The 13,834-nt window shown below is 27.5% G+C and overlaps 1 protein-coding gene across 1 annotated transcript in view; it reads left to right on the plus strand.

The window, feature by feature from the left end:
* LOC117179858 (transcription factor hamlet-like) overlaps nt 1-13,834 on the plus strand; it is a 384,741-nt gene that overhangs the window by 282,274 nt on the left and 88,633 nt on the right. Inside the window, exons 2-3 of the mRNA XM_033372013.1 lie at nt 2,349-2,732; nt 6,170-6,375. Of these exons, the coding sequence (XP_033227904.1) occupies nt 2,349-2,732; nt 6,170-6,375 (590 nt within the window). The remainder of the gene's footprint in view (nt 1-2,348; nt 2,733-6,169; nt 6,376-13,834) is intronic.

Raw genomic sequence — 13,834 nt, forward strand, 5'->3', positions numbered from 1 at the left:
AATTTAATTTTTTAAACTAAATTATTATTCTGTGTTCAAACGACGTATTTTCAAAAAAATTTAAATTATGAATTGAAACAGGGAATTTTACCAAAAATTCTAATTCTTAAAATTGGGTGAAATGGAGAATGTTTGATTTAAACAGGGAATTTAATTAAAGTCTTTTATTTAATATAAAATATTATTTCAATTTGAAATACTACATTTTTAAACATTGCAATTAAAACATTTTTAATTGAGAAAAAGAGGAGTTACTTAATATTTAGAAATATCTGACTGTTCATTTAAAATCAGTAATTAAATATTAAATATTCAAAACTGGAAAAAAATAAACGTTAAACGTTACAATTTCAATTGTGCTTTTTAACCAAATTTAATTTGTAAGTCAAATTGTTGAATTTTGATGTATAAAATATCAATGAATAGTACGGGAAATTTTCTAAAATGAACAAAATTCTGAATTGGAACATGAAATTTTTCCAAAGAATTCTAATTCTGATTTGAGGCAGAGAATTTTCTCAAAATTTAAATAAATACCGAGCTGGAAACGGGAATTTTTTAAAAGAATGAATTCTAATTCTAAATTGAAGCGGGATATTTGCGACACAATTTAAAATTATGAATTGAAACCAGGGATTTAAAAAAATTATAATTCTTGGTTGAAGTGGAGAATTTTCGAAAAGTATCAAAATTTTGGATTTGAACAAGGAATTTTTAATTGTTAACCAATTTTTAATTGGAACTGGAATTTATCTAGAAGAATGACAATTCTGAATGGAAAATAAAATAAAAAAATTCAATACAAAACTTAATTAAAATCAAAATTTTAAAAAAAATTGATAATTTTGAGTTGAAACAAGGTATTTTCAAACAAAATTTAAATTCTAAATTATCCAGCAGAATAACAATTTTAAATGAAAAATTGAATTTTTCAAACAAAATTATTATTCTGTGTTAAAACGAGGTATTTTCGAAAAAATTTAAATTATGAATTCAAACAGGGAATTTTACAAAAAATAAAAAATTTTGCAATTGGTTAAAATGAAGATTTTTCGAAAATAATTATAATTCTGAATTCGAACAGGAAATTTTTTCAGAAAGAATTAAAATTTTGGAATTGAACAGGGAATTTTCAATTTTTAACCAATTCTGAGTTGTAACTGGAATTTCTCTGAAAGAATTATAATTTGTCTTGAAACAGGGAATTTTTAAATTTAAATAAATTCCGAGCTGGAACAGTGAATTTTTATCGAAAAAAATTATAAGTTGAAACGAGATATTTTCGAAACAAATTAAAATTATGAATTAGAACACGGAATTTTATAGAAAAATTATAATTCGCAGATGAAGCGGAGAATTTTCGAAAAATATTAAAATTCCGGATTTCAACAGGGAATTTTCAATTTTTAACCAAGAATTTTGAACTGAAATTTATCAGGAGAATAACAATTTTCAATGTAAATTTGAATTTTTTCAAATAAATTATTATTCTGTGTTAAAAAAATTTTCTGTGTTTGAAAAGAATTAAAATTCTGAATTTGAACAGGGAATTTTTCGGGAAGAATTAAAATGTCTGATTTAAACAGGGAATTTTCCATTTTTAACCAGTTTTAAGTGATGGAAACTGGAATTTATTCAGGAAAATAACATTCTGAATGGAAAATTAAATTTAATAAAAAAATCAAATAAAAAATGCAATAACAATTAAATTAAATTAGGTAAAAATTCAAATTATTAAACAAAATTCTTGGTTGAAAGGGGAAATTTTCCTTTCTGAGTGGAAATGGATAATTTTCTTGAAGAATTAAAATTCTGGATTTAAATAGGGAATTTTTAAAGTTTCAAATTCAAGAGTTTCTTTTTGAGTGCTTTCATTTGCAGTTCAAATTTTATTACTTCGAATTGAAAAATTATTAGATTTAGTGTTTGATTTAAAAAATTTAATTAACCGTGAAAAATTCTTGCGAACCGGAAAAAAACCGAGAATTTTTTTTAAACAGCAACCCTGTTTTTTATTTATATCAAATATATAAATTCTTATTCTTTTTTTGCTCAAAATTGATTTCTTTCTAAAACGATTTTTTAAGATTGGAGATATTTCTTATATGGAAAATATACGTTGCTTAATTCCAAAAAAAGACTTTCCTCTGAAATGACATCTTCAAAAAATGTTGCTTTGTCTTTTTTTTTTGGCAGAATTAAATTCTCCCAAAAGTCAGGTCCTTTTTCGGACCACCCTAATGCCTGCTAATTCAATTCGTGACACGAATATTGATATAAGTTATAACGTCAGTCCCACCCAACTTCGGACAATTAATGAAGTTTTTTTTGTTTGTTTTTGTTTTCAGGAAGCAGCGACGAAGGAGAAACCGCAACGGGAGGCGGAGCGGATGCCGTTGGGGGCGGAAGCGAAAAGATAGAAATGGAGGAACTGAACTTTTCGCGATCCTACAGTGGCAATAGCAATGGAACCAATAATCCCATTTTCCGCGACCTTAAGCCCCTACATGCAACCAGTGCGCACGACCTGTCTCAGGATTATCCTCCTGCCAGGTCCGCACATCAGCATGATTTTTCCCCCGTAGCCCTCATGGCGAAATCCACTTACGAGAAGGAACGACCGCCCTCTTGTCAGGATCAAGAAGAGGAAAGAAAGTCCTGGGACTACAGTGATAAGAATTTCGAAGCCAAGGACTATGTTAGGCCACGTGAGGCCTATCAAAATGAATACCGTAAGAAAAATATTTAATTACTAATTGAGATATTTTGAAATTTTTTTATTAGATCGGAGGGTCTGGTATCAAGAAAATTAATTTTGAATAATTACTCTTCAAACCCCCGCATCTTGGAACTGACTATGGGTGGGGACAAACCTGTTAGAGCCCACTCCGCTTTTATTTGCTTACGCCTGAGCAGTGACGTAGCCACGGTGGGGCGACTTGAGGGCTCAAACCCTCTCCCCGAAATTGAGTATTTTCATGATTCAATTCCCTTTTCCCCCTTTTCCCTTTTCCCTTTTCCCCCCTTTTGTTTAAAAATTCATCTTTTTCTGTTGAAAGCTTAACTTTTTGTTGGATACTTCCTGATTTTTATTAAAAATCGATCTATTTTTGTTATGAATTAATCTTTTTGTTTAAGTACTTATTTTTTTAGTTGAAAATTCCACTTTTGGGTTCCGAGTTCTTGAACTTTGTTAAAAATTAGTCTTTTTGTAGTAAATAAATTTTTTTGTTTATAAATTATTCTTTTTGAGTTCAAAATTCAACTCTCGTTTGGTAGTAAATTAATCTTTTTGATTAAAAACGATTCTTTTTTATTTCAAAATTTAACTTTTTTAGTTAGAGTTCTTGAATTTTATTGAGAATTTGTCTTGTTTGGTAGAAAATTAATTTTTTTGTTTTAAAATGAATATTTTTCTGTTGAAAATTCAACTTTTTAGTTGAAAACTCTCGAAACTTATTAAACTTTAGTCTTTTTTGGTGGTAAATTAATTTTTGTTGAAAAATTATTATTTTTTAATTGAAAATTTGTTTTGTTTGTTAGAAAATAATTCTTTCTGTTTGAAAATTCATCTTTTTCTGTTAAGAGCTCAACTTTTTGTTTGAGACTTCTAGATTATTATTAAAAATTCATTTATTTTTATAGCAAATTAATCTTTTAGTTTTTGAATTAAAAGTTCAACTTTTCGGTTGAGATTTCTTGAACTTTATCACAAGTTTGTCTTGTTTCGTAGAAAATTAATCTTTTTGTTCAAAAATTCTTAAATTTGATTAAACATTCGCCTTTTTTGGTAGTTATTTACTCTTTTTGTTAGTTTAAACTTAAACTTTTGGGTTGCGAATTCTTGATCTTTGTTAAAATTTAGTCTTTTTGTAGTAATTAAATATTTTTGTTTATAAATTATTCTTTTTGAGTTGCAAATTCAACTTTTCGGTAACGAATTCTTGAATTTTATTGAAAATTTGTCTCGTTTGGTAGTAAATTGATACTTTTTTTTTTTAATTACTCTTTTTAAGTTGAAAATTTAAGTTTTTTTAGTGTTCTTGAATTTTATTAAAAATTTGCCTTGTTTGGTAGAAAATTAATCTTTTTCTGTTGAAAATTCAACTTTTTGGTTGAAAACTTTTGAATCTTATTAAAAATTAGTCTTTTTTGGTGGTAAATTATATATTTTTTTAATTATTCTTTTTGAGTTGAAAATTCAACTTTTCGGTTGGGAATTCTGGAATTTTATCAAAAGTTTGTCTTGTTTGTTAGTAAATTAATCTTTTTGTTTGAAAATTCATCTTTGTTAATTTAAACTTCAAATTTTGGGTTGCAAATTCCAAAATTTGGTGCAAAATGTTTGTTTTTTTAGTTAAAAAATTAATATTTTTGTTTAAAAATTCATCTTTTTGTTTAAAAATTTAACAAGCATGTTTTAATGTAAAAATACGTTTTTGAAAATTAAAAAAAATGTCTTTCGTCCAAATTTAACTTTTTGGCGGAGAATTCTTGAATTTAATCAAAAACTCGTCTTTTTTTGTAGTTAATTAATCTTTTTTGGTAGTTAATTAATCTTTTTGTTTAAAAATTATTCTTTTTGAGTTGAAAATCCAACTTCTTGTTTAAAACTTCTGGAATTTTATTCAAAATTTGTATTTTTTTTTGTAAATTAAAATTTTTGGTTGAGAATTATGGAATTTGGAGAAAAAATGTTTTTTTTTTTATTTCAGAGGATTAATTTTTCAGTTTAGAAACTAATTTTTTGATTAAAAATGCAAGCGCTAGTTTTTAAAGTTGAACTACTTTTTTCAAAATGAAAAAATTCTTTCTTTCCTAAAAATTCAACTTTTTGTTTAAAAATGAATCTTTTTAGTTTAAAACTCTACTTTTTGGTGAAGAATTCTGGAAGTTCAAAAAAAATGTTTTTTTTTTTGTAGAAAATTAATATTTTCGTTGAGAAACACATTTTTTTATTACAAATTTAAGAATTAGTTTTTAAAGTTGAATCACTTTCTTCAAAATTAAAAAAAATTTATTCTTTCCTAAAAATGAAACTTTTTGTTTCAAAATGATTGATTTTTATTGAAAATTGGTGTTTTTTGGTAGTAAATTAATCTTTTTTTTTTTAATTCATTTTTCTTATTTGAAATTTCAACTTTTTTAGTTGCAAATTTCGGAATTTGTTGGAAAAATGTTGTTTTTTCGGTAGAAAATTAATATTTGTGTTTAAAAATTTAATAAATAGTTTTTAAAGTTGAACAACTTTCTTAAAAATTATATAAATTCTTCTTTTCGAAAAATTCTATTTTTTGTTTAAGAATCCTTGAGTTTTATTCAAAATTTGTTGTATTCGTATTTTTTTCGAAAGAAAGTTAATATTTTGTTAAAAATTTTGTTTCTTAAAAATTTTAAAATAAGGTTTTAAGCTTGAATTACTTAAAAAAATGCATTTTGTACTTAACGATTACAAATTTTAATTAAAAATTCATCTCATTGGTTGAAAATTCAACTGTTTTATTGAAAACTTCGTTTTAGTTGAAAAATTACTTTGGTAATTGAAAATATACCTATTTAATTTTTGTTCGAAAATAGTTGTTTTTTAAGCAAAAATTCAGCTTGTTAAAATTGAACTACTTTGTTAAAAATTCGTTTGTTTCAATTTAAAATTAGTCTAGTTCAATCTTTAAAATATGACTTCCATCGAAATTTTCCGATATAAAAAAAAATCCAAAACCGCTTCACATTTTGTAAATTCTTTGAAATCTCAAGAAATATTTGAAATTATCTTCAAATCCTTTGAAATCCTTTAAAATCTTCATGAATATGTTTAGCAATTTTTTTGCAATTCCATAAATTCCATAAAAAAATTATAAATCTCTTAAAACCCCTTGAAAGTCTTTGAATTCCTTTGAATTCATTCCACTGCCTTCAACTCTTGAAAATATTTTTAAGTTGCAAAAAATGTTTAAAAGCTTTGAACATTTCTTAAAATAATTAAAATGTTCCGAAATCTTATGGATTCCCTTGAAAGGTATAAAAACTCTTGAAATCCTTTGAAATTTTTATCAAATATCAATTCCTGAGAATCTTTCCAATCTTTGAAAATTCTTCGAATTCTCTCTATAAAAAAAAATGAAGGATAACAGCTTTAATGAATGAATTGAATAAATTTTGGTGTTCACAGCAGCTGTGATAAAACAAGAAACACTGGAACAGAAAGAACCAACTAGTCGTGATTGGATATCTCCTGTACCGGAAGTGGAAGTTGGAGGATCTGGACCTGGTGGTCCTTTTGTTCGAGCACGAAAGGAAATTCCCAGAGGGGCCAGATTTGGGCCATTTCGGGGCAAATGGGCCAGTCAACCCTTCAATCCTCGTTACGCGTGGGAGGTAAGTCTTTTTTAAAAAAATTCAATCACAACCCGAATTACCTTTTCAGGATGGTCACTGCACTGGGAAATGAGCGAGAATTTTCTGAGTCTGGGAAAAACCAGGAAATGTCAGTTAATTTATTTCTTGACCGGAAAAACCGGGAATTTTCTGAGACCGGGAAAATGCCAGTTATTATTTTTTCTTGACCGGGAAACCGAGAAATGACCGGGAATTTTCTGAGACCTGGAAACCCCGGGAAATGTAAGGTTATTTATTTCTTGACCGGAAAAACATGGAAAATGTCAGTCAATTTATTTGTGACCGGGAAACCAGAAAAACCGGGAAATGACCGGGAATTTCCTGAGACCGCGAAAATGCCAGATATATTTTTTCTTGACCGGGAGATCGGGAAATGACCGGGAATTTCTGAGACCTGGAAAAGAAAAAGTTGTAGGAAAAATTCTATTCGTTTTAAAATATATTGAACAGTTCCAAAAGAATTTCAAAAATGATTTTAAATTTCGAAAAATTTAAAACATCTTCTAGATTTCTCAAGATTTAAAAAAAAAAATTTAAAGCTTTTCAAGGTTGTTTAAACCATTCAAAATTAATTTAACTTCTAATTTCAGAACTTTTAAGTCAAAAAAATTATTTTTAAATTGTTAATATGTCTAACTTAAAATTACTTAAAACAATATAATTCAGAATAATTTTAAAGTTCATTGCTTGACTTTTTAATTTAGAGTATTGAAAATTGTGAACATGGATTTATATTTTTGGAACTTAATCTGAATCTTTGAATTCTGGAACTTATAAAAGTTCTAAGTTTTGCAGTTTATCTGCATTTCATTTAAAAATGTTCTATTTAAAAGTGTAAGTACCTTTTATTTTATACGTTTAAATTATTGAGCATTTAAATACAAAATTGTCGAATGAAACCAATTTTAAACTTCAATTTTCAAAGTTTAAAGTTCAAGAGTTTCACTTTGAGTGCTTCAATTTGTTCTTTATTTTATATTACTTCAAATGGAAAAATGGTTAGAATAGAGTTCGATTTTTTAAATTTTATTGACCCGGAAAAATGTTTACGATACGGGAAAAAACCGGGAAATGACCGAGAATTTTTTTTCTTTCATTAAAAAGGTTACCCTGCTTTCCTGAAAGTCTTAAGGAAATCTCAAACACCTATCTTGGTGCGGATAATAATCTGGATCTAGAATGATGTATTAAACTGCCAAATCATTTGGACAATTGAAAATAAATTGGTCTCCTCTAGGTGACCAAATTCAAGAAAATAACAACATTTCATCACCGTCAGTTGTATTCCAAGACCCGAAACTGACCACTATTTTCACAACAGCTTCGAAAGTCCCTAACCGAGGTTCGGTATTGAAATTCACTGGACCTCGAAATCGATTTAGACAAGAATGTCTTCTTCTTCTCTATCACCCCTCAGAGTTCGAAAAGCAGAAGCAAAAGGTGAAGATCAGAAAAGTTTGGACACTTGGGTCTGCAGTGATGGGTTTTGGGATTCTGAGATTCTGAAGAAGCGCGAGAGTTTGGAATTGAGAGGTAGGTGTCCACTGGGCCAATTGACAGATCTGTCAGCGCGATGACACCTCAGACGAACGAAAACGAACGACCAGGTGGCCGCTGTCGCGTCTAAGAGACGACTCTGTCCTCGGCATCTGCCGGATAATACCGGGGATTAAAACTCTAGGATAGGTATAGGAAACTCGGCTCCATTGGCTCCCAGCGAACAGAACTGGGAATTCCTGGTCCTACCTTCCCTGGTTATAAACAGATCGATCATCTTTCAAACGGTTCCACGAGTCCCCGATTTGAGAGATGATATCGGACCAGACTCATGTGTGAATCCTTCCATCCTTCCTACCTTGCCAATTACGATTAGCTCCCAGTGTCCTCATTTCCGGCTTCAATAGCTGCCAGATCTTTCCAGCTTAGATTTTATCTTCACTTTATAGGTTTATAGGATTGTCAGTTGGTTTCTAATAGGTCCTTAATTAGGAGGTTCGGTGGGATTGTCCAAAAATGCACTGAGGGATTTTTTAACTGTCAATCAATTAATAATTGCTGATTGGAAACGGCAAAAACATTGCGAGGCGAAATTAATCAAAATAATTAAACATTGGAAACGGAATTGGCATAACTAGGCGAAATTAATTGCAATATTTGATAATTGGAAACGGGATTGAGATTTCGAGGCAATATCAATTGAAAATTGGAAACGGGATTGGCATTAATAGACGTAATTGAATGAAAATAATTAAAAATCGGAAATGGGATTGACATTTCGAGATCAAATTAATTGAAATAATTGAAAATTGGAAACGGGATTGTTATTACTAGGCGAAATTAATTGCAATATTTGAAAATTGGAAACGGGATTGAGATTGCGAGGCGAAATTAATTGAAAACTGGAAACGGGATTGGCATTAATAGACGAAATTCAATGAAAATATTTGAAATTTGGAAACGGGATTGGCTTTACAAGGCGAAATTAATTATAATATTTTATAATTGGAAACGGGATTGAGATTTTGAAGCAATATCAATTGAAAATTGGAAACGGGATTGGCATTAATAGACGTAATTGAATGAAAATAATTAAAAATCGGAAATGGGATTGACATTTCGAGACCAAATTAATTGAAATAATTGAAAATTGGAAACGGGATTGTTATTACTAGGCGAAATTAATTGCAATATTTGAAAATTGGAAACGGGATTGAGATTGCGAGCCGAAATTAATTGAAAACTGGAAACGGGATTGGCATTAATAGACGAAATTGAATGAAAATAATTGAAATTTGGAAACGGGATTGGCTTTATAAGGCGAAATTAATTGTAATAATTGAAAATTGGAAACGGGATTGACATTTCGAGGCGAAATTAATTGAAATAATTGAAAATTGAAAACGGGATTGGCATTAATAGGCAAAATAAATTGAAATAATTGAAAATTGGAAAAGGGATTGGCATTACTACCAAAATTAAAATAAAGTTTGGTCGAATGATAAAAAGTAAATATAAAATTTTTGAGAAATGACAAAATAGCGCTTGTTTCTCTGATAATATAAAAAAAGATTTTATCAGTGAAAAAATTTGTGGATTGGCACCCGAAAAAAGTATAAAAATTTTGTTTTCGGAATCATTATCTTCTGTTCGTTTTTTGGATTTTAAAATTTAGAAAAAAAAACGGTTTAATAAAAGCTTATGGCAAATTGTTTTTTTTACTCTTTTTCCTAGTAAATAGCCATGAAAGATTACAAATTAAAAAATCAATTTTTTGTTCAATTCAGAATTTTTCAAAATTATAAAATGTTTTTGTTGGCTCAAGTTAAAGAAATTTCAGATCTAACATATTCACTTTCTTCCAAAAACTGTACGTATGAAGCAATCCAAAATATATGATTTCCTTAAATATTCAAAAAATTCTAAATTAAGAAAAAAAATGTCTATTTTTTAACTTCTTATTATTGCTCACTAGTAAAAACTGAATATTTTACTAAATGGGTTAAAATTATTTTGTTAAAAATTCCACAATTTTTTAATAAGTCATTCTTTTCAGGTTAATTACTTTCATATTTTTGTAGAAAATTTAACTGATTGATACAGATTGCAATATTTGTTTTGGTTGAAAATTCAACTACTTGATTAAAAGTTAGTTAGTTAGTTCACCTTTTCGGTAAAAAATCTAACGATTTTGTAAAAAAAAAACTTTTTTTTGTTAGAATATCATGTTTTTTGTTAGCAATTATATTGAGTTGAAAATTCCACTTTTCTGTAGAAAATTCGTCCTTTTTGATTAAAATTTCAACAATTTGTTAAAAAATTGAATTACTTTCTAAAAAGGTAGATTTTGTTCTAAATTGATTTTTCCCTGAAAATTTAACTAATTTATTATTTTTTGTAAATTTATCTTCTTTTTTTGTGTGAAAATTTAATTGCAATAGCTCAATTTTAAACAAAGAAGATTATATTTCAACTAAAATGATCAATTTTTAACTGGATTAATTGAATTTTCAGCCAAAAAGTGGAATTAAATTAAGTAGTTTAATTTTTATTTTAAAAATTAATGTTTAACCAAAGAGGTGAATTTTCAACTAAAATTATGTGATTTTCAATTTAAATAGTTAAATTTTGAGATAAAAAATAGAATTTTTAATAAAAACAAGATTTTTGGTTTTTAAATACTTACATTTTCAAACAAAGTGATAGATTTCCAACCCAAAAGGTTAACTTTGATAAAAAAAAGTCGAATATTGAAATAAAAAAATATTTTTTCGACCAAAAATTCGATAGTAACTTTTAGTAAAAAAAAATAATTTTCAACATTAAATAAAAGAGTAACTTTCAACCAAGCAATTAAATTTTCATCAATTCTGAACGAAAAATCTAGTAGTTAATATTTTAACTCAATAGATTAAAATTTGTAATAAAAAACGAAAAAACAATGTATTTCAGCCAAAATGAACAATTTTTTAACCAAAATATATATAAAAAAAAATTAATATTTTCAACTCAAACCGATCAATTTTCAACCAGAAAAGAACATTTAAATTGTCAGTAAAAAAAAATTTCAAGCAAGAAAATGAATTTTCAACAAAATTGTTCAGTAAAGTAATATAAAGCTACTTTTACAATTGAAGAATCACTGTTATTCAATTTAATATCTTAATTTGAAAAAAAATTCAGCACACTCACTCCGGACTAAACAAAATTCCCTGACATTTCCAGATTCTAAGAAATTGGTTTTCGAATTGATGACACGAACTCTAGAATATTTTTTTTTTCGTTTTTTTTTTTTTTTTTAATATTTTGATTTAAAGTCTGGACTCGACAAGTGTAAAACGAGTTCGGATTGGTCAGCTGGAGTGATAGATATGATAGCAAGAGCGCATGTCGCACTGACAAAATGTAAATGGCTCCATCCATCTAACACCGACAAAAAGGCAGTCGGGCCAACTGTCGACCGGCGATTACAGGATAGATTAAAGCAAACTACCCCTTCGTTTCGTCAGGCGATCTATCAACCCCCACGCGCCTCAACATTGGCACGAGCTCTATGAAAATCTAGATTATAGTTTCACCCATTCCAAATTCTCACGTTCTCACGATTTTTCAATTTTACAAATTTAAATATTCTTCACAGATAAAATAAAAGTTTTTTTTCAATTCAGTCTTACCCAGGAAGAACCCAATGCTAAATTCATAATATCGAAGCGTTTTTTAATTTATTTTCAAAGGACTCTTCAGAATAAAAGAATAAAAAAATAAAAATAAAATAAAGCCACTGCGGTTTATTAATTCCTAGAACTGCTGTCATCGCGCGGGGGACAAGAGAAGGTTGCGCCTCTTGTCCAATTGGAAACGGCTTGCGCAATATTATAAATTCCAACTTGAAACTTTTCCGCAATATTACGCATTCCAATTGGAAACTTTTGCACAATATCATTCATTCTAATTAGAAACAGTTTGCGCAATATTGTGCATTCAAATTGAAAGCGGTTTGCACACTATTATGCATTCTAATTGGTAACGGTTTGCGCAATATTATTCATACCAATTGAAAACGTTTTGCGCAATATTATGCATTTATATTTGAAACGTTTGCGCAATAATATGCATTTCGATTGGGAACTTTTGCGCAATATTGTGCATTCAAATTGAAAGCGGTTTGCACACTATTATGAATTCTAATTGGTAACGGTTTGCGCAATATTATGCATTCTAATTGGTAAAGGTTTGCGCAATATTATTCATTCCAATTTAAAACGGCTTGCGCAATATTATGCATTTAATTTGAAACTTTTGGGCAATATTATGCAATTCAATTGGGAACTTTTGCGCAATATTATGAATTATAATTGGAAACGGTTTGCGAAATTTCGTGCATTCAAATTGAAAGCGGTTTGCACAATATTATGAATTCTAATTGGTAACGGTTTGCACAATATTATGAATTATAATTGGTAACGGTTTGCGCAATATTATGCATTCTAATTAGAAGCGGTTCGCGCAATATTATGCATTCCAATTCGAAACGGTTTGCACAATATTGTTCATTCTAATTGGAAACAGTTTCCGCAATATTATGGATTCTAATTGTAAACGGTTTGCGCAATATTACGCATTCCAATTGGAAACTGTTCAGGCGGCCCTGTTTTCGTTTCGATACTCCCGATTTATCAAACTCGATTATGAAAATTTGTTTAGAAAAATTAAAAACACAGGAAGTTCATTTTTTAATTAATTTTGACTGAAAAGATTCCTATTGTACTTTTGGTTAAGAATGAATGTTTTTGGTTGAAAATTCAACCATTTTATTCCAAATTCGAATTTTTGGTTTTTATTTCAATCAATTTGGTCAAAAATTTCTCTGTTTGATTGTGAAAAAAACTTTTTTTTCAAAAATTAATATTTTATTATTGAAAGTTGATATTTTTTTTTGTTAAAAATTCATATAAATTGTCTGAATTTTTTTACTTACTAAAAAATCTGTCTTGGTTGAAAAATAAAATCTTTTCTTGAGATTTGGTTTTTTCGTTAAAAAATTAGCTTTTTCAGTTAACAAAATGGAACTATTAAAATAAAAATTATTTTTTCCTTTTTTAAAAATGAATATTTTTGTGTTGAAAATTCAACTTCTTTGTGAAAAAACTCATTTTTACGGCTTCAAAATTAAACATTTTGAATGATTTTTTTCTTTTTATTCACTAAAAAACCTTTCTTGGTTGAAAATTCAAATCATTGTTTGATATTTGGTCCTTTTGAATTCAAAATTCATTTCTCTTCTTAGCAATTTCATGTTTGAAAAAAAATTTTAAATGCAGCTGTTTAGTAGAAAATTAATCTTTTTTGGTTGAAGTTTTATATTTTCATATATTAAAGATTTAACTCTTTGGAAAAAATTTGCCTTTTTGGCTTAAAAATGTATTGATTGTATAAATTTTTTGATAAAAAATTCAGATTTTAGATTAAAAATCGATCTTTTTGGTAAAAAAATAAGACTGTTTTCTTTTAAATGGAAGTATTTGGTTATACATTTTTTAAACAAATAATTTAGAAAAAAAATCTTCCCCAGTTCGATTTCAAAAGTTTTTAAAATAATAAGTTTAATTGTAATCATTCTCAATTATGACGTATTTCAGTTTAAAATTCTTAATTCAAAAATCTTCTATTTAAAAAATTTTCCATTTCAGATTTTTATTTTTAATAAACATATTTTAATAATGCAGTCAGCTTAAATTATTAAAAACTAAAGCGTTTGAATCTGCCAATTTCTGAATATAAACTTTTTTATTTTATGAACCGTATAAATATAAATAAATTAGTTTTAAAAAGGAACCATGATGATTTGTCAAAATAATAATAAATCCGTTGAAAATTTTGAATTTCCAGATTTTAACGTTAAAAATTATACTGTTTCAATTAGAAAGTTTAAGTAATTCAA

Source organism: Belonocnema kinseyi, chromosome 9 (genome assembly GCF_010883055.1).
Source record: "Belonocnema kinseyi isolate 2016_QV_RU_SX_M_011 chromosome 9, B_treatae_v1, whole genome shotgun sequence".
Classification (NCBI taxonomy): Eukaryota; Metazoa; Arthropoda; class Insecta; order Hymenoptera; family Cynipidae; genus Belonocnema; species Belonocnema kinseyi.